Consider the following 23,699-nt stretch of genomic DNA (forward strand, 5'->3'; position numbering starts at 1 on the left):
AGATTTCAGATCTCACAGCATGTTTCCATGAATTTGACTCACCCATTTGTGAGCTGATTTTAACTAGCTAAAGCAGCAGGTAACAAGTCTAGCAAGAAAAGCTGACAGCTTCCTTCCATTTAGCGCGTTAAACTCCTTTCTACAGTATTACAGCCAGTCATCACTCTGGATCTGCAGTTTTCCCAATGAAGGGAAATGGTTTGTTAATATGGATTTTGTGTAATGATCAACTGATTGGTGAGAGATGCTCATGAAAATGGCTTGTGTGATGTCTGAAAGGGAGACTGCTCCATTTACCATTGCCCTGAGCATATCAGCACTAATAAACTTCAGGGAAGGGGTAAGAGAACTTATCTTTTCCTAAATAATTATTAAGCAGGTTAGTTAATAGCTTACAGACATGTAGATATATAGGAAAAGGGTCAATCTGCAAAGAACATCGATGAAAACTTAGATGTAAAGGCAATATGCTTTTCCTAGAATTTGCTCCACTTTTATGAAATCAACACTTGCTTTCATAAGAATTGAATCCTCTGGTCAGGTGCTTAAATAAGCATCCTGACAGTTTGAAAGCTGGGAGACACATTAAAAGAGAGCAGTCTCTTGGAGCTATCTGTGCATTGATACATATCTAAAAATTTTATTTTCATTTTCTTTTTGCACATCAATCTTCAGTAGCTTTGTAACTGATGCTAATTAAAAAAAAATAACTGGCAAATCAATTAATCAATTAACTGGCAAATGAGGCATGTTTTTTATCATAGGTATACTTTAAAGTAGAGCAATACGTAAAACTAGGTAGTGAGTGTGCTTGCAATACTAATTAGTTCTGTGACATATCAATGGCAGTCAGAACAGCTGAATCCTAAGCCTGCTGGTGACTTCTCGTGAGTTGTCTCTGTATAAACATCATCATTATTTAAACTGATCAAAAAATTATATTATTGAATTGATATTTTCACCATAATAACTTCATAATATTTTTTTTTACTTTGAAACTTTTTATTCCAATTACTAATTTCATTGGAAAACACTACATTATGATACAATCCATATCAGATTTAATGCATAATTAACCCCTATAAACTGTTCTGATTCACCTAGATTTTGTACCATAGAAACTTATTACTGTCATATAAAGAAAGTGCTGTATAATTGAGATGCTTGACCTGAATTTACAGAAACAAGATATGCTGTAAAATTTTCAGTAAATGTGCTGTGTTTTCATTACTTTTCATAAGGAATCTGACATATACTGCAATTAGATTGTACAACTGGAGAATTCTTTCTTTTTTACTGTTTTTTGTTTCAGTACTACGAAATGGTGCATGGGAGATTGTCCACTGGGAAAAGGTGTGTATTTATATTTTCAAGATGACTTTTGGAGCAGAATACAGATCTAATGTTTGCTTTATTTCTCCAAATCTGTATCACTGAGAAGAATTAACTGTTATGATGGGAAATATATAATCTTTTGTTTTTGTTTTTTTTTTGTTAATATTTGTCTCTTTAAAAGTACTTTTAAACCAAGTCAGTTTTGATGTCATGAGTCAGCCAAAACAACCATTTAAAGGCAGCCTTTAAATTCTTTGAAAAATCAGCTGATCAGTATGACTGCTTTAGGATTTTTCATATATCGCAAAGCTGTACAGTTCCTTAGTATTATATGGAGTTCCTTAGTATATGGAGTTCCAATGAAGAAGCTTCTTTCTGGAAGCTAGTTACTTGGTGTATTTTTGGAATTACTTAATTACTTTGGCTTAAAGCATAAGAACTTTAAAGACTGTTAAGTAGTAGTTAGGGGGTGGGACCGTTAAAGGTAACTTTCAGGGAGTAAATATTAAGCTTTCCGTCTAGTCTTTTGGTTTTGTTGGTTTCCATACCTGAAAAAAATGAACAAAAATCTGATCCACAATAATTTGGAGGTAAGAGTCAGATGAAAATTCTGATGAAACCTTTGCGGAAACAAGGGTAAGGGCTATAGCATTAGCACTATAGATTAATTTGATTTTTAACTCAAGTATTCTAAATATAGATATATTTATTACAATAACTAACAAAGTAAAGAAATGAATAGACAGTGTCAAGATAAGGCCTACTGAAGAGATTTCCAAGTAAGTCAAGGGCTTTGTGTACCTGATGCCTATAGGCTTCTCTGTAAGTGTTTTAAATTTCTAACAGTCTTTTTAGCAAATTCAGCAAGGTAAATATTTACTATGCTTAAAACAAAGGGATAACATATTTTGTTTGAGACCATTAACCAATTCCCAGTTTTCTTTCAGGTAGATGTTGGAGATATAGTTATAATAAAAGGCAAAGAGTATATACCTGCTGACACTGTACTGCTCTCATCAAGGTAGAGATGCCCACTGATGCTTATAGTGTAGAGGCTGGTTTCTCTACCCTGCATTTATTTATTTATTTATTTGTTTGTGATTGCTCCAAGGAAATAAGGAATAAACAAAAATGCTGCTTCTCTTGAGTATAACCTTCTGTTCATTTGGGAATTTATCATTTCAGGCAGTATTTCGTTAAATTGTGTCAGTTGCAATTCTAAAACTACACTGCCATGATGTTTACCATTCAATTTTCTTCTACAAAAAAAAATTGTGTTATTTTTTATTGAACGTAGCACAAAAAAGGTTGATTTGTCCAAAACTTGGACATTGACTGCTGTATTTTACCAGGCTGGCTTTTTGATCTGTACATAACAAATTGTGTCTTATATTTAAATTGAAATGAATATTTTGCAGACAACAGAAATGTGTTTAATAGATACAGTCACCAGTTTGGTAGTTAAATCAGAAGAAAAAAAAAAAAAAAAAAAAAAAAACGAACAAAAAAAATAAATCATCAAACTGGCATTGTCTTTGAGCTGAACAATAATTTTATTCATTAAGATATTTTTTGAATAATTACAGCAGTGAAAGCAAGACTTAATGTATAGTGTGTAATGTAACTGTTTTTACATGGACAATCAGAGGTTGTTTATCATCATTTCCTTGGACAGTTTTATTTAAGAAATCCACATTTTACTATGTGGAAGATGAACGTTTTTCAACATCTATTTGATCAGGTCAATTGACAATATATTCTAAGAATTGTTTGTTTTATTATTATTATTTGCTTTAAGATTATCTAAGTAGGATCAATTGTATTTTGATTTATTACTCAGTGTTTACTATGCAATGACAGCTATCTTTTTCTGGTACAGGTGGAAGCATTATTGTATTATGTATAATTGTGGGTTAGGTGTAAACCATCTACCACAGAAGTTAATGAATCTACTCATACATACAATTAATGAAGTTAGAATCCTCCATGTTTCTGTGACAAATTATGGTGTGCACAAGTACATTATTTATGCCATGTTCGATAATATCTCAAAATTAAGTGTAGTAGTTTCAAAACATTTCTATTATTACTGTGTTAAACAATTCCAGGTAATTCTGTAAATTCTCCCACAGTCTCTTTGTTCAGTATTAATGTTTACCGTAACTTCAGATGTTTTTCTATTCAGTATCATCTATAAAGCTTTTACTTCTGCATTTTGAGAAGCGTTTATAAGTTTGGTGGTGCTACTCCACCAAGATCTTCACAGACAGCATACCATGCAGCAAGAACATTTTGGCCTGATAACAGCTTCTTTCATGCTAATTCTAGTGTCTTGCAGGCAAAACAGATTACATCCTCTCAGAGCACATTCTTTATAATCCTTCTGAGTAAGCTCCTACATTTGTGTCTTTGCCTAGATTTCTTCACTGTTTTACCCTTTCTAATTTCTAGGGCATTTGCATTACAGTATTTTCCCGTTGTAGTTGTAGGCATAGAAGAATCCACCCATCTGCAAAGCTGCCTTTCCAAGCCTTGTCCCTTGTAGGGAATCCGGTATCATGCGTCAATAAGTTGAAATAATACTTTGCTGCTACTGGACTTATTGGGAACATTACCTCTTCGCTTCACCTTGCTTTGCCCCACTCTTGTCAAAACACAAAATCCCATTCTGTAAATAATAAATAAACCCCAGGCTGTTATTCACCTTGAATTTTCCAGTCAGCTTTTCTTCTAGGATCCAGTTTGCAAAGGTGATTCCTTGAATACTGATTGCTTTTGTGGGTCCAGTTCTGGCATTTTTTTTACAGCTAAAACATCTTAGTTATGTAACTGGGGGTCTGTGGAAGCCCTCCCGACAAGAGACGACTTTGTGCTACTACATTACCTGCAATTCTGTGTGTGTACCAGCACACGCTCTCCTTTTCCAGCTCTCATCTCCCCATGGCTATGCATTCTGCAAAAAAACAGTCTCATCAGTTTTGCTTTCCAGGTGTTTATTGATAATCATTTACATTTTATGCTTCAATAGCAATTCAAGTCTGTGGGCCTGGTTTTATATCAAAATAATATTATTTGGTTTTGTTGTTGTTTTTTTTTTTTACCAGTAATAGCAGTTTCTGGAGAATTACAGTTTCCTAAGATGATTAAGATCCTCCTATTTTTTTACTCTGAGACTTAATTCTGTTTTGTTCTTGCAAGTTCATTGAAAATCAAAAATAACAAAACTGAAACCAAATACAAAATCATTTTCAGCAAGCTGACTAGAAGGGTTCTTGTCGCCTGACTTTGCAGAAATGTTGGTGTAAACTGTAATAGTATTTATTTATTTATTTGTTTTTGATAGCATATGGTGTGGCTAGAAACTTTGTCAGTTGAGAAATAAGCATAACAGCTTTTTGTTTTTACTGTTAAATGTCAGTGTTTTCTGCAGCTTAAAGTTGGTACCTTAAAGTAAAACAATCCACTACAATAGAAATGGAAATATTTTAGTTGTTTTTCTTCTCTGACCTGATTAAAATAGATTTTGAAAAAATTGTCATCAGATGTTTTAATTAACATGTATTGTTTGTATAATAATTTCAAACTCTGTCTTTTTGTCTTTGTCCATTTGTTTTTGTTTTGTTTTGTTTTCCCCTATCACTTATTTTTCTGTTCTAATCATTTTCAAACTGGGATGTGTAGGTGGCAGTAGGGGAAGTAGTGAAAGTGACCAATGGGGAACATCTCCCAGCTGATCTCATCAGCCTGTCATCAAGGTTAGAATAAACTAGTTGCACAGGATACGTGTATGTGGGTCCTCGTATACCAAATATGAAGAACACTGATATGTTGATAATCTTTGCTTTACTGTCCATCTTTCTTAGACAAAACCCACACATTTATAAAATGAGAAATGGTTCAGTTGATAAAAGTGCACATACTTTTAAGTGTAAATACATGGTAAGATTCCAAGAAATGAGAACTGGTTTCAGACCTTCTTTTTAAGCTTTTAAACTATCCCCATGAAATTTTATCAGACAAGTTGTCATTAAATAAATACACAGTAAAACACTGGGATAAGTATATGCCTAATTCATTAAAGCAAATTAAAAATAGACACATTCGTACCAACTCATTTGCAACACAGAATATAGTTTATTATTGATAGGACTGGTAGAGGACCCTCTGCACAAATGTGAATGTTGCACAATCTCTGCCGCATGCAATGGCAAAAGCAGCATTGTTCTTGTGTACTGTGTCAAAATGCATGTTTCTTAGACATGTCAGCTTTATGCTATCATTTGCGCTGTTGCTGGACTTTGTTTTTTCCTAACAAATCAATGGGCCTGCCTTGATCTAACTGCAATTTGTTTACTATGGAGGTCACCGCTATCTGCTAAAGTAATTATAATTAAGCATGTGTATCACTTCAGATGTCTTTGCTGCCTTAGTCTTTCTTAAGTGCTCCACAGAAATAGTGTTTACTATCAATTAATTAGAATGCTAGAATTGTAGTAGTGTTTTATACAGGTGATGCCAGCCAAACAATCTAGACAGAAGCTGTTTACATTTTTAGAAAAGTTTGCCAAGCAGAAAATACTTTCTAAAAGGAATTTATGGTAATGATTTTGCACATTTTAGTGGTTTTGCTTTGCAAAAAATACTATGTTTGAATAACCTACACAGTTTTAGAATGATAAAGTTAGCATAAAGTCACTTATCAGTAGCCACTGTTGCATTCACAAACTCAAAAAAGCTCTTGATTCTTGAATTCCATGCTAGAAAGAAGGAAAAGAAAAAGAAAAAGAAAAAAAAAAAAAAAACATTAAAATGGTATGTAGAGTAAACATTAATTCTTCTAAGTTGTAAAGGTTTTTCATGATGACCCTGGTCCTTTACATGATCTTAATTTATATCACAAATATAAATAGTAAGTGCTCCGTTCTTATGCCCAGAGGATGGGAGCTGAGTTGAGTAATTTAGAAATCCTGACCTGATCTTGTTTACCATCTAATTGCAGAAAAGTCATCTTGTCCTTCTTTTTCTTTTCCTAGTTATCATCTCTATAATGGTTACATGTTTTCAAATCTAGAAGTGTTATACAACACACAAGATCACTTCTGTGTGTTACACACCAAAAAAAAGTTTTAAAATTACATGGAAAGGATGGATATATTTTAAAACTGGCCAAAAAAAAAAAAAAAAAAAAAAAAAAAGGCCATAATATGAACTTTTATTTAAGAAAACCTTTTATAAGAAGATGTTCTTATCTATACTACTGCTGCATGCAGTAGTAGGCACTGTGATTGTAATTCATTTGTGCCTATGTATAATTTCATATAAAAACTTGAAAATGAACAAATAAATAAAAATTATACAGCATTTTTAGCAGAATTTGATTTAAGATGATAACTTTTGGCAAACTTTTCTGACAATGTGGAGTATTCTTAGTAGTTTTACCGATTTGACTATAATTATTCTAGTTCTGAAGATTTGATAAGGAGAAAAAAAAAAGCTGATTACCTAAATAGGTATTAAAAGTTTAAAGAAAGTTAATGGATTTTGACATTATAATATAAAATTAAGGATTTTTTTCTCTTAATAGTGAACCACAAGCTATGTGCTACATCGAAACATCTAATTTAGATGGTGAGACAAACTTAAAAATTCGACAGGTAGGAATTTCATTTTTGAGAATATTACCAATATTTCAAGTCTATTATTGCTTATAAAACATTTTAAGACATTGATGTTCATTTTAGAAGGCTCTGAGATTTTAATAGATTAAGTAAAAAAAGTTATTGGTTATTATTATCTCATAAATGTTTTCGTTCAATGCATTAAATAGAAGGAATGAATGCTTTTTTCTAAGTCATTCCTTGCACTTCAGGGGGTTTCCTTTGGGAGAATAGGTGGAAGGATTTGTAGTCTGGGTTATTGCTTTGTTTTTAGAGGATAGAAGAGTGAGAAGCACTGCAGAAAGAATCTGCCAGTGCCAGTATTGTACTTGAGGAGCAGGTAGGGAATGGCAGTTTTTGGCTGAGTGTGCAGTGCCTGTGCAGGGACATTCTTGCTGAGTTATATGATTGGTTGTGACCCTGTCCTCTTCATGGTATTTTAAGATACCAAGGTGACTTTTTTACTCACTCTAGCATCCAGCAATATGACAGCAAAAAGTAGTGGTTGTATTCTATTCATGTAGGAATACTGCCTTTCAGGCCATGCCATATCAGATTTATAATACATCGAATTTTATATTGGAAAGTAATTTTTAATGTCATGACAAACAAATTTTGTTTACAGGGTTTGCCTCTAACATCAGATATAAAGGACATAGAAAGCTTGATGAGACTTTCAGGCAGAATTGAATGTGAGAGCCCAAACCGACATCTCTATGACTTTGTTGGAAACATCAGACTGGATGGGCATGGGTATGTAAATGCAAGGGAAAAGATCTTAATAGATTCAATCTATCAGTAGATATGTAAATGTTGTTAAACTACTCAAGTTAAAATATAAATTATGAAGTCTTTATTCATATAAGACTAGAGATGTAAAAAAAATATTTCTGGTGTATTCTGTATTAGTCTTCATTCTTCTAAAGATTATGGGGTAAAATCAGGATGTCTGCAATTTGACTTTTTATACTAGGTGACCTTCAGAAACCAATAGATATTAAAAATAGAGGAGCATGAATCAAATTCTAATACTTCAGGGATTTGTAGATAGTAACTCACTTTGTAAGGATCTCATTTCTTGACTGTCTCTATTATTGAAGCTGAATATATCTTATCTGTTGTGTTTGTTTTTTTTCAGTTGTTGTTGTAGGGTTTTTGTTGTTCTTTCATTTGAGTGTGTATATAAAAATATTTTATGTTTTTGGAGGGGAACTGAAGTCCTATGTGCTTCAGTCTCTTCTAGTTTAATAGGTTTTCATATTTCCAATACAATATTATCCATGTTTCTGTTTCTAGACTGATAATATATACTACTAACTAATTGTTAAATACTTTTTTTATATTCCATTTTTTATTTACTGATTTCTTACAGATGCATTCCGGGAGTTTTCAGTCGCAAGAGTGTGGATCTATTATAATTCCACTGTACTTGTCGTTAAGAAGAGAAAAACATTTACCTGTAATTCTTCTCTGAAGGTAATAGTTATAATAGATCCACACATCTGTCCTTCCTCCCTGGCTAGGGAGAAAACATGCTTTTATTTTTAATTGAGTTATTTAATTTTAAAATTTGAGTAAAAAGAAAACATTAAATGCGCTCATGGCTATTGTGCCTCAAGAATGTGTAGGAGCATGCCATCTGCTGGTCAAGCAATTTGTCATTTGAAAAATTCAGTTTAGAATATAGTTCCTGTGCAGTAGAATAGTTCCAGACGTGTGGTTCTAATATAATGCTTACCTTCAGTGAAAAAGAATTGCAGGTAAGTAACTCTTTTTGGATACTGACCTTATTTCCAAACTGAAAAATCAGGGATGAGTTCTCTTTCTCCCTATATTGACTGAGTCACTGTCCCTCGAGGTGTTCAGAAGACATGTAGATGTGGTTCTTAGAGGCATGATTTGGTAATAGACTTGGCAGTGCTAGGTTCACAGTTGGATTTGATGATCTTGGAGATCTTTTTCAACCTACATGATTCTCTGATTCTATAACTCATTGGAGCATCAAACTGCTGTGTCTGGGTGGCCTTTTCAGTCTTTTCTTCTTGCCTTTATGTAAAAGCAGCTGAAAAAGGGTACCTTTTTTTTTTTCTCCTTTCTCCTGTTTTAGATACTCAGTATGCAAGGAAGTAAAACTCCGCTACAATTTTTGGCTTCTTGGCTTGATCTGCAGACTAAAAGAGGCCAAAATAGTTGTCCTGGTATATTGATATTTTAGTGTTAACACTTTCTGCAAAGGGTGCAGCTCTTTGTTATGCTCATAAACATATAGTATCATGTCAGTTATGATTAAACAAATGACCCAGAGAAGGAGGAGGGAACAAGTTAAAAATGAGGACAGATCTATAATAAACATTTTCTTGAAGGCTAGTTTAACTAAATTGTATGCATGTATAGCAAGATGCAGTATGCATGATAACAAAATCAATTTGGTATATAGGCTTTCAAACATGTCTTAGTAGTTCTTAATATGGCTGGATAGTGTGCTGAAGAGACTGAGAACATCCCTTACTGAATATAACAAGGTGTGTTGCAGAGGAACCATTAGTTACAGAGTATAAAAGAAGAATCAGATAAGTTGGAGCAGTTTTGAGAAGCCTGAGGCCATGAAATACAGATTTGAGAGCTCTGTCAAGGAAATTTATTTTCTTTTAATTTTACCATGATAGGAATATACCACAAATATGAAAAGAACACAGTTCAAATTTAGATAGCAAGTCAATTTCAGTATTTTGAATATGTTTTATATTTCGTATTTTTTCCCTGATTCTTTTTATGATGGTGTACATGCACCTTGAAGTGTCCCATGTTTTCGATGGCTTTGTCATTCAACACTTCAGTGGGAGGGAGAAATGATTCCTTAAACATTCAGTATGTTCCACAGTAATGTCCTAGACAGTAAGTTGTGGTGCAGTAGGGTTTGTTATTTGTTTGCTTTATATGGGAAAGCATTCAAATATTTTTTTTTTGGAACAAGTTCTTTCCTAATTTCTGCAAGAACTTATTACCAAAAAAAAAAATGTATTGACACTGTTAATTTTAGCAGAGGAAGAATGTGTTGTTTTTTCTTTACTTGCAGTCTTTGCATCTTTAAAGCTTGTGTATGAAAGGAGGGAAGGGACATGAGGGTCCAGAAGAAATTACTCTCTGAAACTTACTTGCTGAGACTGACCTTATGTTCTCTGTGCTACCAGAAATGTTACCAAATCTCATGGCTTCTTCAACTTATATCTTATATATCAGAGGTATAGCTGCTGTCTTCAAGCAGCTTATATGCTCTCCTAATAACATGTTGGTTTCAAACAACTGTAAAATGATAGATTGAAGTGAGAATGGTAAACACTAAAGTACTATTGACAAGTCTGAACTGCTAGCTAGTATTTGTAGAAAGAAATGTGCAAAAATAGGAAATGCATTATACCAGAAAAAGACTGATAATAATCTAAAACTTCTTTATTTTAAGAAAACCTGACCTACAGTATATGGATAAAGTCAGTTGTCTAAATTGAAAACAGTTGAACGTTTCCAGCATCTTATGATTTTTTTTTCCTTGTTTAGTCAGTGCAGTTCTAAAAGAACAGCACAGGAAAACTGCAGTTTAAAGATGCAGAAAATATTGCTGGGATTTTTACATAATTATCCATGTTGACAAAGAGTATGTGTTTGACTGGAAGAATGGATTCAGTTGAGAGTTCAGAGAAAATTAATCTGAGAACTACTTTGGAAAAATCAATTTTATAAGAGTAGTTGTGTTTTGGCATACAATTAGCAAAGACTTTGTAATCTTAAATCAGAGGAAAAATAACCTTTGTTAGTTTCAGTATGCTTACTAAGTGGTACCATATCTTTATCAACCATAGTCAAAATTAAATGGTAAGTAATATTATTGCAATTTGCCCTAAATTGTCAGAATTTCTCTAAGCCAGCATACCAAAAAAAGTTAACTCTGAAAATGATTTTTTGTTAACTCTGAAAATGACTTAGTGTATTTACAACAATCATCTAAATTTTGAGAAATGAGCTAACCATTTTTAACAACTGTTGTATGTATTTGTTCATTGACATTGACATTGATAGCTTTGATGCTAAAATATAAAACTGCTTCTTTCTAGTACTGTTCCACTGGGATCTGATCAGATTCTTCTACGAGGAGCTCAGCTGAGAAATACTCAGTGGGTTCATGGGATAGTTGTCTATACAGGACATGACACAAAACTCATGCAGGTTTGTCACTTGTTCCTCTTTTGATTACCTGTTTTGTTACCTTTTTAGACTGCTGTTTCATAGAACAAAAAAATCTTTAAGAAAGCATAGCTAGAATGAATATAGGAGATGTCAGTAAAAGTGCATCTTTTTTTATGAACTAAAACCAATAAAAATAAAGCAGTTACTTGTTAGAACTGTTACAGTTACCAGTTGCTTAGTCTTAGAGTAGTTTTTCCACTAGTAAGCATATTTGTTGATTCTCTTTTGTAACTTACATTTTTGAAAACTATTCTATTAGCAAATTGGATCATTATAGTTTGCCTGTTCATCTTTTTTTATTTTTGATTGCTCCTAAACTGTCCTCTTGTGGAGCTTTCTTTCAAGTACAAAGGTAAGCATTCTTGTCAGAAAATAAAGTGGAACTTTATTTGCAAAATAAGGAGGGAAGAGAAACATTCTTGAATTATGAAGTCACTTTTCCTAGTGATGTTTGAAATATCAAAATTGAAATGCATTTGTTGAGCAAAAAGAATGCTTTCAGTTTGGTCATGCATGTCTCATTGCTTTTCTGATTTGTATAGCAGTAATTTGAAAGTTTGATTGTTTGTATTAATTAACAATGGTTTTCTATAGCTCTGATAGGTTGTACATATGCACATATACTTTAAATGTTTACTGTTAGCTGTTGGTGTTATGAGTGTTCTGTGTAACTGTTTAAAGTGCTTGTGACACAAACCTAAACCTCAAATTCCTGGGTTTATAAGCTTTCCTTCCTTCCTTCATTCCTGCCTCCCTTCCCCTCCCCTCTCCTCCCCTCTCCTTCCCTTCCCTTTCTTTCCTTTCTTTCTTTCCTTTTTTCTCTTCGAGTGAAACAGCTATGTCATTTATGATGATGATATATTTGGAAGAATGCTTAGAAATAAGTGCAATAACATGAAATTTGGAGAATGAGAACAGTGTGTATGTACATCTTTTACTTTCAATAGCCAGTATTGTTTTTTGTCTCTTGCAGAATTCAACAAGTCCACCTCTTAAAATGTCTAATGTGGAACGAATTACAAATATTCAGATTTTGATTCTATTCTGCATCCTTATCGCCATGTCTTTGGTCTGCTCAATTGGTTCAGCTATATGGAATCGAAGGCATACTGGAAGAGACTGGTATCTTGATCTAAATTGTAAGCTGTAAAATAATGTATTAACGTTTTACTGTTTAGTTGTCCTGAAATCTTTCATATTTGGAAAAGTGGATGATTACCATCCTTTACATAGTGTTCTTTTTAATCAGCTTTTCTGACATCTGAATTCTGCAGGACTTACTTTTAAAGGAATCGAAGCAGGTTGCTTTCTCTTAGTTATAAATACAATTATCTTTTTTGTCTTGTTTTGCATAATCTGTTTAGTGTTGTTGGCATTGTTATAAACTTCAGTATTTTAAGTAAACTGCTGATTATTGTAGTATTCCTAGAGTGTCTGGTATTCTGGACACTGTTAGAGCACGAGAATAGCTAGAACTACGATAGCATTTGTGTATTCCAATAAGTTTTAGGAAAGAAATTTTAAATTCCAAACTACTAGTGTTACCTAAAACTTTAAAAGGGAGAAGTAGCCTAAAACTGCTTTTTGATTTCAGATTCTCCTAAATATTACATTAATCTCTCTAATTTCATCCCTCCTTTTCTTGTGGTATGGATTTACCTTTTTCATAAAGTTTTGTTGTTTTTATTGGGGGAGGAAGTAGGAAGGTGTGAGGATAGATGGAAAATAATTTCATTCTTCTTGTTTCCCACTTAAAAAAAAAAAAAAAACACTCAATTTTACAGTTTAGAATTTGGCTCCTATGTCTAAATATTCCTAGATTATTATCTTAAATTTAGGAAAGACTGGAAAGTTTGCTTTTCAAAAATTGGAGAAGATAGCAAAAATCTCCAAATTAGAACTCCACTTTATTTTAATGGAAACCCTTAACTCTTACCAAGGTTGTATTTATTGGCAAGTGATATTATAATTCATTCTCAAGTGTCTTTTTAGATGCATTATAAAAATTAGTAGTTAAGACAGTACTCCAAATGCACTATATACACATGCTTTTAAGTATAGTCTTAAATGTTGTTGTTTTTTTATTTGCTTTGTCTTTTGGCAGATGGTGGAGCAAGCAACTTTGGATTGAATTTCTTGACTTTTATCATTCTGTTCAATAATCTTATTCCCATCAGTTTGTTGGTTACACTTGAAGTTGTTAAATTTATCCAAGCATATTTCATAAATTGGGTAAATATTTTTATAATATACATTGATTTCTAGAACGAAATGATTTACAAGTAAGTTAAATGATTGGTTGTTTATGTATACATTTCTTAATGTAAATACTTAAGTATGCAGTTTATTATTACTAGGATCCAAGAAGGTCATGGTATATGGCTTTATTTAGTGTTTTTATATACATATGGGATAGTTTTTTGGAGCACTTTTTCCAGTGCTTTGTACTTTCTCACTAATACTGAGGTCTCAGACCTTCAATCAGAATGACCAGAAGGAAGTAGAGTCCAGTGGAGTTTTGTCCTTTGTTCTTTCTGAGATTAGCTCATGTTTTTCCTTTTTTTTTTTTTTTTCTTTGTATCACTGTAATTTGTTGGTTTTTGAACAAAAAAACAGTACTATCTTTTATAAAATAGATAAAAATCATTTTTGTGTCATCTTTTCCCGGTTGTCTGTTGGGTTGGGAAGAGAAAGGGAGAAGTATTTTTTCTTTCCTTAAAGCAATGTATGTGTTTTTATTATCATACCTTCAATTTTTCCATTTTATCCAAATGTAAGTTAATCATACCATTCAGAACTCTAATCTGATTCCTTGATCAAATATGTAAACAGACTTACGTGAGGTCATACAGATACAGATAAAAGAATATTCAGTAGCCACTGAAGTTCATTTTAAAAGTTAAATCTTTTTCTGAGCAGTCAGCTGTTTTTGATTTCTTCTTTTCTCTTGTGCTACAGCACAAATTGTCACATAAGAGAATGGAAGGATGTAAATATTAAGTAAAGGCTAACCTTTGAATGTGCAGATTGGCAACTAGTGTTTATGCAATAAATCTTAAAGAAGACAATTATAAATTCTATTCCCCCTGTTTCACATAAGGGATTAGTTGTCTTTAAATCAATTTAGTCTTAATTCGGGACTATAGACTTCTACCGTTTTAGACATCATCTTTATATGTGTGTGCATATGGTGTTGGTATAGGGAATTTCGTCAGCCACAATTTGTAGCACTATACTGCCATACTCTTGCAATGTTTTAATATTTCTTATTTTATTTAAAAATAAACTCTGGTGGTTTTTGTGTTTGTTTGGTTTTGAAAAAGGGGAATAAAAGGAAGAAAACTTAGAATGTACCCTAAATTTATTGTGTACTATTAAATTTATCTCTGTCTTTATCTCAAGGAGTATTTATCATATTATTAAGAAAGGAGTAGTTGCAAATACATTAAAAATATTTAAGACTGACTTCCCGATAAGTTTTACAATGAAGTATTTCTGCTTATTGACAAATCTGTTTTAGATACATGCATTTAACAGTTTTTTGTTAATTCTCAGATTACTTCTTTACTACCTGTAAAATCTTAGTCATATAGATTCTTGTTTTAAAGAGGAAATCTGATTTCTTTGAGGCATTCTTAGAAGTGATCTTAGTGTGTCTCTGTTTATTTCAACATGGCAGTCACAAAGTAGATACCTTATTTTTATGTTCAGTCTGCTGTTGTATATCTTTCTATTTACATACTAGATTTTTTTTGGTTTGTTTTTGTAACAAATTATGGAAGACTAATTTTAAAATATATATATACTTTTTTTTTCTTTAGGACATAGACATGCACTATGAACCTACGGACACTGCTGCAATGGCTCGCACTTCCAATCTTAATGAAGAACTTGGACAGGTAGAAAAAGTTACTGGTTCTAACTCAGTGGGTTTTACAATCCAAATTATTAAGATAATGTGAGGACTTATTTCAACAAGCAAACAATAATTATATTCTTGCATTTTTACATGTTTATTTATTTTTTACTAGTTTTGTCAGATTAATTCTTCATTTTGCTTTAGAGTTCCCTTTTAATACTGTAAAATCAGTCACATTTTGCAAGAGTGGTCTACATTTTATGAAAGTTTGACTTCTGTAGAACTGTCTAGGGTACAGGGCACACTTCTAAAAGAACTGAATGTTACATTTGCTTTTTCAGCCAATTGTATTTGCAGTCTTACTTTAAAAACATGCTAAACAGCTAAACATTTTGTTTTCTGTTACACGGTGCTGGTATGCAAATTGTGTGGAAAAAATATGATGTGCTCATATAACTGAGCTTTATTATAAGCACAGGTATACATGTTCTTGCATTTCCTAGCCTACGAGTTTTTGTAACTAGTTAGGTCTTTAATTTGCTGTTTGGGAATGTAAAAGTTTTTTATTGTTCTTTATTCTGTAAAGCTACAAACAGAATTTTAACTGTTTAGCAAACAAATCTCAGGGACAAATGCTTAAAAGATCTGCCTCTTAGGAAAACAACAGTTGTAGATTAACATGCTCTGCCATTAGACTACAAAGAGTGGAGGATATGATCTTTGCTTTCTGGACTTACGAAATATGTACAGATTGCAAAAAACTTGGCTCTGTTCCTGACCTTACAGGAAAGTACAGTTTCCTTTAGTGGTAAAGAGACTCCAAATCTTCAGGGTTTTTTTCTAACTCATTTTAAACAATGTGTTTTGTTTGTGTTTTGTTTTTGTTTTTGTTCTCCCTCTGGAATTAGTTTGTCATTCACATCCCCACTTTTCCACCTCAGCAGTTCTTGTCTTCTTTTTAAAGTTTCTCATCAGAATCTCCTTCTTTACCAAGGTCTAGTCAGATTTCTTTGGATCTCCATTTTTCACTTTTTTTGCCAGATTCTTTTTTGGTCAAAGTGGGGTAGATTTCTGTAGGGCAGAAAGACAATTGCAAAGGACAATGTGCTAACAAAAAGAGCAAGTCTCTTCTCTGAAGTATGTCAGCTTCACATAATTAAGAGAAGATTCTTCACAAGAGATCTTCAGGTTTTAAGAAAGGCAAAAGTTTAGTTTTGAAAAAAGGTTGATTTTTTTTTTTTTTTAGCTGCCATTCCTGCTTTTTTCCCCCCCATTCTACCCACACAGAAAAAGTGCATCTTGAGGTGTAAACCTGGCATGGAAGATTTCTCTCAACTGCTGATTTGGCAAAATCATAATCCCTGAGAAACAGAATCTTTAAATTGGAGACACTGAGTAAATTTTAGTAATTTAGTACCAGTAATCTAGTATTAAATCTAGTTTTTAATCTACTAATACATACCATTACAAGTTCCATCTATATAATGTATAACACAGTTAATTCTTAATTAAAAATACAGAGATTTTTCATGAAAATAAATTTTAATTAATTAAAACTGAAGTTTGTCTTTGATTTTAATAGCCTTCACTGAGCTTCCATTGAGATTTTATGAGCCTTCGTTTCATCATAGACCATCTCATTTCTTCATATATAAACTTTTTTCTTTCTATTGTGTTTGAATTAGATTTAAAGATACACAGATCCAGTTCTTTTAGCTTCAACTATTAAAATACTTTACCTAGAATTTATGGAGTACTAACACTTCCAGAGAGGAAAGCTTTATGATGTTAGGGAAATAGGAGACCTAGAACATGTAGAAAGGCTGTTGGTCTTTGCTAGTTTCTTGTATTTCAAAGTATATAGAGTAGGGAATAGTTATGTATACCACCATGAATTGAAGCAAGCATAAGTTTCAAGTCATCTCAATTCGATTGCCATTTTTGGAAATGATTATCAAGACTCCATCTACCACATTTACGTACTGTATATTTTCATTTCCTATAAATTCAACAAAGACACAAAGTGTGGAAGCAAGGGATGAATACAGAGAAACTGTCCAAGCAGCCAGGGTTCAAGTTAGGAAAGCCAAAGCCCTGTTAGAATTAAATCTAGCCAGGAATGTCAAGGACAGAAAGAAACATTTCTATAAGTACTGACTTATTCAACTGGTGGACCACTCGGTGTATAAGGAATTAGCTGGATGGTCACACTCAAAGAGTTGTGGTCAATGGCTCAATGTCCAGGTGGAGACCAGTGGCATTCCTCAGAGGTCAGTGCTGGGACCAACACTATTTAAAATCTTTGTCAGTGACACAGTGAGGTTGAGAGCACCCTAAGCAAGTTTGACAACAACACTGAGCTGTGTGGTTGGCATGCTGGAGGGAAAGGATGCCATCTAGAGGGACCTAGAAAGGTTTGGGTGGTAGGCCTGTGCAAACCTCATGACGTTCAACAAGGCCAAGCGCAAGGTCCTGCATCTGGCTCGGTGCAATCCCAAGCACAAATACAGGCTGAGCAGAGAATGGATTGAGAGCAGCCATGATGAGAAGGACCTGAGGGTGTTGGTTGATGAGAAGCTCTACATGAGCTGTGCACTTGCAGTCCAGAAAGCCAACTGTATCCTGGACTGCATCAGAAGATATGTGACCAGAAGTGTGAACAACCAAAGGCAATGGTTCTTACATTCTGCTATGCTCTCATGAGACTCCACCTGGAGTACTGCATCCAGATCTGGGGCCCCCAGCACAAGAAAGATTTGGACCTGTTAGAACAGGTCCATGTAGTGTCTTTAAACTGAAAGAAAGTAGATTTAGATTAGCTGTTTGGAATAAATTCTTTACTATGAGGGTGGTGAGGCACTGGAACAGGTTGCCCAGAGGAGCTGTGGATGTTCCATCCCTGGAGGTGTTGAAGGCCAGGTTGCATGTGACTTTGGGCAACCTGATCTAGTCGAAGGTGTTCTTGCCTATGGCAGGGGGGTTGGAAATAGATGATCTTTAAGGTCTCTTCCAATCCAAACCATTCTGTGAAGATTGAGGAACTGGTTAAAAATACATATATATACATATATATATATAGTATGTTAATAGCCTTGAATTATACTAGATATGTAAATAACTGTTGAATATTAACATATAATGAATTTATCATTCATTTAGGTCAAATACATATTTTCTGACAAAACGGGTACCCTGACATGCAATGTCATGCAGTTTAAAAAATGTACTGTGGCAGGAGTTGCTTATGGGTAGGTATTTTAATATATACTTATTTCTTTATCTGTATTCCTTTTTTTGCCTATGAATATGTGCACACACTATATTAACACCACAGTTAAAATAAACTTATGCCTGGCAGTAGATACAACTAGGAATCAATTTGTGACTATCAGATGGTACTTAGAGGAAGTATGAACATTTCAGTCATGACACGTCTTTTTGCAAACAGGAGCAAAACCAAGTTTAGATAGGCTTACTGCTGTAACACAACTTCAGTATGCCTGTTTTTTCTGTTGCTGTGTCTGGTTACTGTTGATGTTTTTTTCTTTAAAAAGGGGTTTTCCTCATATTTGAAAAAAAAGCTACTTCAGTAGTCCATGCTTCATGTTTTATGTAGGCATGTACTTTTGCACTAGACAAAACACAGGATGAACAAGAATTTGAATTACAATGCTCTAGCATGTAATCCAGATGGGTTTTATGAATACTGTTCAAGTGGCATAAATTCCTAGTATCAATGCTGCTATTAAGAAACCTCTTGAACTAAATGCAAACAAAGCGTTTTATTACTTAATAGTCAACAGTTGCAGCCAGCTTCTTCAACTGAGTTTGTAAAGGCCTCAAACTTCTAAGGCTTTTTACTTCAAATAAATTCATTAGAGCAATGAATAGAGCTGTAGCACCTATATTGTAAATATCAGCATGCCTTACCAGTACATGAGATGCTGGACTTAGGCTGATCAGTAAGCAGATAATTATACACCTGTAGAGCTGGGCAGAAACCAGACAGAGGTTATGAAATTAAGTTTTGGATTTGTGCTAAAAGTGGCGTTTGGGCTTTTTATAGTTTGGATCCCTTTGAAAACGCTAAACTAATTTTGCAGTGCCTAATGTAGGGTTTCTCTTTTGAAAATCTTAGATCCTTAATGCATTAACATACTGATATTTTTTAATTAACAGCTGTAATAAAATAAATTTCCAACCTTGATGTTTCATACGCATAACTATATATATATGGCTCAACTTCAACCATGTGAGCTAAGATGAAAAAAATGCACTAATGGTAATGGCACTTAAAATCAGTATTTGGTTTGTTGTATATCTTCGCCTGCACTTAGTATAGCACAAATTCTCAAATTTCTCCTTTATAAATAATGGATATGACTGTACTTTAAAAATAATAATAATAATTTGGTCTGATTCTTCTTCCTATACTTCATACCTCCTATCCACATCTTTCTGAAAATATATAGATATCAGATGCTTGTCAGATAAGCATCACTGTTTAGAAAGCAGTTTCTTTTCACACTACATAGCCACTACAGCACCATAGCTACTGAGGGAACAGAATCACTCTCTCTCTGTATTGATGCAGATGAGAGGTTGGAAAATGGAAAAGGATAGAAGTGGCTGTTGTGTCTCCTATGCCTCTTCTTTCTAATGTATTCTAAATTGTTATATTCAAAACTGTGTCATCACAGGGCTGAATCCCGATGTGCAATGGCTAGCTGTGTTTTTAAACACTTTGTGAACTCAGCCAGATAAGCTGCATTAGCATAGCTTTGGATTATAGGAAAAAAAATACCTTTTGTTTACAAACAAAAATGTTATTAAAATGTGTACTCAAATATAAAGCTATCATTGTAAAGTGGGCTAATGCTCTTATATCAGGTGGTATAAGTTAGTAAGTAGACATGCTTCCAATCAAACAAAAATGATCGATTATACTTTAAAGTCTGAAGAGAAACATAATATTTTTGCATATTTTGTTCTTTTTAGGCAATATCAAAATGCTCGGTTGAGATGCTACTAAAACTTTCCTTAGTCATACAACTTCATTAACTAACTTCTCTATTATACATGATCAAATTTTTTTAGCCTTTTTGATTCTTTTTCCTCTCCCTGTTTCTGTTCCTCCTTTGCTTCTTGTGCAGCCATTGCCCTGAGCCTGAGGACTATAGTGTTCCTTCAGATGATTGGTAAGCTCTAAAAGTAATTTAGTATGTGGTGTTTAAGATTCAAGCTTAAAGCTGTTGAGATTTTTAGAAACACAGCTAAGTGAAAGATGTGTTACTCAGAAGTTATGTTTCAAGTTGATGCAGGCCAGCCAAGTATTACACAAATTTATGATGTAAGAATTCTATGGCATTAGGTTGTGTACTCTGGATAGAATTGTTAGTAGGGTCACTGAGATATTCTACTCCTATCCTACAGGTAGCCTGTACAAGTCAGAATTGATTATTGGAGAGACGTTTGTCATTTATAAAGGTAGCTGGTGTTATGGTAGCTTTCATCACAGTTTTCTACTGTTACCTAGCAATAGTTCAGCAATAATCTCTACTGTGTTTGAAAAATAATCTATGTTTGAGAGTGGAAAAAAAATAATAGATTTTTGCTTCCTGCTGCAATTAAAATACACAATTACACTTGAGGCCAACATTAGTCTCTGAACAGGGACCTCAGGAAAGGCTAAGTCCAGGCATCCCTTCTGCTGCCATCTGCATGATGGCTTGCGCTTCCTTATTGTTCTTTCTTTAATTAATTATTTACAATCAAAATAAAGTGAGAGAAATCCAGGACAAAATTTCATTCACAGTTTTTAAATTATCTTTATTGTATTTGTTGAAAGTCATTGCAAGATATATCACCCAAAACTCTGTAATATGTTGTCTTCTTATATTTAAAAGGTTTGCAAGAAATAGGTTGATCTGATAGCTTAAAACTAACATTTTTTTTCTTTAGATTTAATTTTTATTTGGAAAATCCCCTCACATATTTCCAAAAAGAGTAGTACATATACACACCCCAAAAACTTAACTGATCTGAAGATCCTTATTCAATGTTATGACCTGATTATTACAAACATTCTTATTATTACTTTATATATATATATAATTTAATAATATTTTATAGTTGTTCATTACAAACAAAAGTGTTCTGAACTGTGCACAAATGAGTGGTTTCATTAATGCAATGCTTAAGTGAAATAAAGCACGTTTCTGTATAAGATATTTATGCAATAAGGCTATTTTTTAGTAATACACATCAAAATTTCAATAAGCACATCTAAAATAGGAAAATGAACCCATGCCTGAATAGTAGTTAAAAATATCCCTTTTATAAGCTGTGAAATTTGTGTAAATATTCATAAAATAAATTACTTAGGAAAATTATTTTTTGTATATAAATCTATTATAATTAAATAAATCTGGCTAACTTTTCTAGACTTAAAATGAATAATGTACCAAATTCCAAAGCTTTTGAATATTTATTTTCAGTACTAGAAATACATTCTGTCCTCCTGGAAAACAGCAATATCTGCAAATATTTTTCAGGTTTTTTTGGTACTGAAAATCTGAAAAATGTCCTGAAGTCTTTCTGTCAGAAAGCTTTAAACAGTCAAAGCTTGCCTTAAGCTCTAAATAAATCTAATGTATCTGAAATCTGTAACTTCTAGCACTACAATATCCAACTGCTTTGCATTAAAAAAATATATATATAAAATAAAATCTTGGTGATTGAGGATGCTTTGAATTCCACACTTTCATAATAGGCTTTTGGAAAAAGCAGTCCTTGAGTACTTATACAGAGTGCTGTCATTTTGTATTCCTTTGTGATAATGCAGTACTAGAACAGTTCACTTTTGTTTTTCATAGATCTTTAGACTCGGGTTGAGACAAGTGTGGCTTATACTTCAGTTAAAATCACTGAATATATTCAGTTTCTTCTAAGATTCAAGGCAAAATCCAGAGTAAACGAAAAATAATGAACACTTTCCTCCAAGTGGGTTCAATTTTCAGCACTGTTTTTTCACTGAGGTCCCAAACTCAACTGGATTGTCTTGATACTCAACAATCAGCTGTAGTAACAGGTCTTGCTAGAAGTAACTTCTTTTGAGCTCTCAGCTTCAGCCACAAGATTTGAGCAATGTGAAAGTCAGTGCATGACTTCATTTCTCAAGAACCGTTTCCACCTTGTGTCTCTTCAATCCTTTGCTACTTCACCATTGTTGCTGTGTTTTACAAATCAGTTTACTAGGCTCCTTTTTGGTCACAAGCAGTAGGAAACAAACCATCCCTGTTCAGACTTCCATAATGCCTGAACTCAGTTTGCTTACCCCTTTCAGGTACCTGACTTTCTTTTCTGCAGACCCTTGCTAACATATTCCAAAGCTGCTAATTTCTCAAAGAAATATAACCTGTCCAGGTATATGTTGTTCAAAGTTGTTTCCAATAATCTCGTCCTATGGAGATCAGGAGCCAGTCTTACAGTGTAGACTGATTTTTACTTCATCCTGCATTACCTAAATTGAGCAGAAAAACTTCCCTTGATTTGAGTGTACTTAACATAAATCAAGGTTTATTAAAATTAGATAAAGTTTGGGGTAATGAAACAAATTCTCTTTTCACTTCATTTTCTCAGCATGTGTGACTGCATCCTTTATTGTAACATCTACAAACTAAAATTTCTGTTTTGATCCTAGCATGGTAACATATGTGATTTGCATATGAATTGTTAAGAATGTACTAATGGTGATCTCTACTTCATTATATCTAGGCAGGGCTCACAAAATGGAGAAGAAAAGATATTTAGTGACTCATCACTATTGGAGAACCTTCAGAACAATCATGTAAGTGATATAGAAACAATTAGTGTTGTTTTATGAAATTACAACTATGTCAAAACATTATGTCCTTTGAAGGAAAATACATAACGTACTTACACAAAATCAGCATGCCTTCATGAATACTTTTATAATAGTCATTGTTGATATATGTTAATTATATCCAATTGGAAATAATATCTAATCTTATCTTCCGTAGAGTTGATTTAGAATTTTCTAAGCCTGAAATATAAGTCTTACATTCTTCATTCTGTGGGTGTTTTATCTTAAGTCATGCTGTGCATACAACATCAAGATCTCCGTCAAAGCTTTCAGGATCAGTCAATTAAGTTTCTCTCACGACACGACTAATTATTTCAGTGCCCAGGCTTAGACAAGAATCAGGAATTAACTATATACATTGTTTTTGTGTACACGCTTACATAAGGTTAGATCATCAGCTCAGATGATGAGATGAAACAGATGGCTGAATATGAGAGAGCACTTCTTTAGTGTGAGGATGATAGAGCACTGAAACAGGTTGCCCCAAAAGGTTGTGGAGTTGCCTTCTCTGAAGATATCCAAAACCTGCCTGGATGCCATCCTGTACAGTGTGCCCTAGGTGATCCTGCTTGGCAGGGGGGTTGAACTAGAGGATCTTCCAGAGGTTCCTTCTAACCTTGGCCATTCTGTCATTGTCACATGTTTCCAGAGACTAATCTTTGCCCCAAAGAGAAAATACATTTAACAGAAAATTAGTAGGTTTGTGATACAAGGTTTATGA

The 23,699-nt window shown here is 33.4% G+C and overlaps 1 protein-coding gene across 4 annotated transcripts in view; it reads left to right on the forward strand.

Annotated features, from left to right (window-relative positions):
• The window catches only part of ATP8A1 (ATPase phospholipid transporting 8A1), a 104,154-nt gene that overhangs the window by 17,316 nt on the left and 63,139 nt on the right, over positions 1-23,699 (forward strand). Inside the window, exons 6-16 of one of the 4 annotated variants that reach the window (XM_035323386.1) lie at positions 1,313-1,353; positions 2,283-2,356; positions 6,920-6,989; positions 7,618-7,745; positions 11,102-11,213; positions 12,208-12,373; positions 13,339-13,466; positions 15,056-15,133; positions 18,253-18,341; positions 20,247-20,291; positions 22,870-22,942. In XM_035323386.1, coding sequence (XP_035179277.1) covers positions 1,313-1,353; positions 2,283-2,356; positions 6,920-6,989; positions 7,618-7,745; positions 11,102-11,213; positions 12,208-12,373; positions 13,339-13,466; positions 15,056-15,133; positions 18,253-18,341; positions 20,247-20,291; positions 22,870-22,942 — 1,004 coding nt within the window. Of the gene's footprint in view, positions 1-1,312; positions 1,354-2,282; positions 2,357-5,016; positions 5,091-6,919; positions 6,990-7,617; positions 7,746-11,101; positions 11,214-12,207; positions 12,374-13,338; positions 13,467-15,055; positions 15,134-18,252; positions 18,342-20,246; positions 20,292-22,869; positions 22,943-23,699 lie in introns of all 4 variants that reach the window. The other 3 variants (XM_035323385.1, XM_035323389.1, XM_035323388.1) reach the window with 3 other exon arrangements.

Source organism: Oxyura jamaicensis, chromosome 4 (genome assembly GCF_011077185.1).
Source record: "Oxyura jamaicensis isolate SHBP4307 breed ruddy duck chromosome 4, BPBGC_Ojam_1.0, whole genome shotgun sequence".
NCBI lineage: Eukaryota > Metazoa > Chordata > Aves > Anseriformes > Anatidae > Oxyura > Oxyura jamaicensis.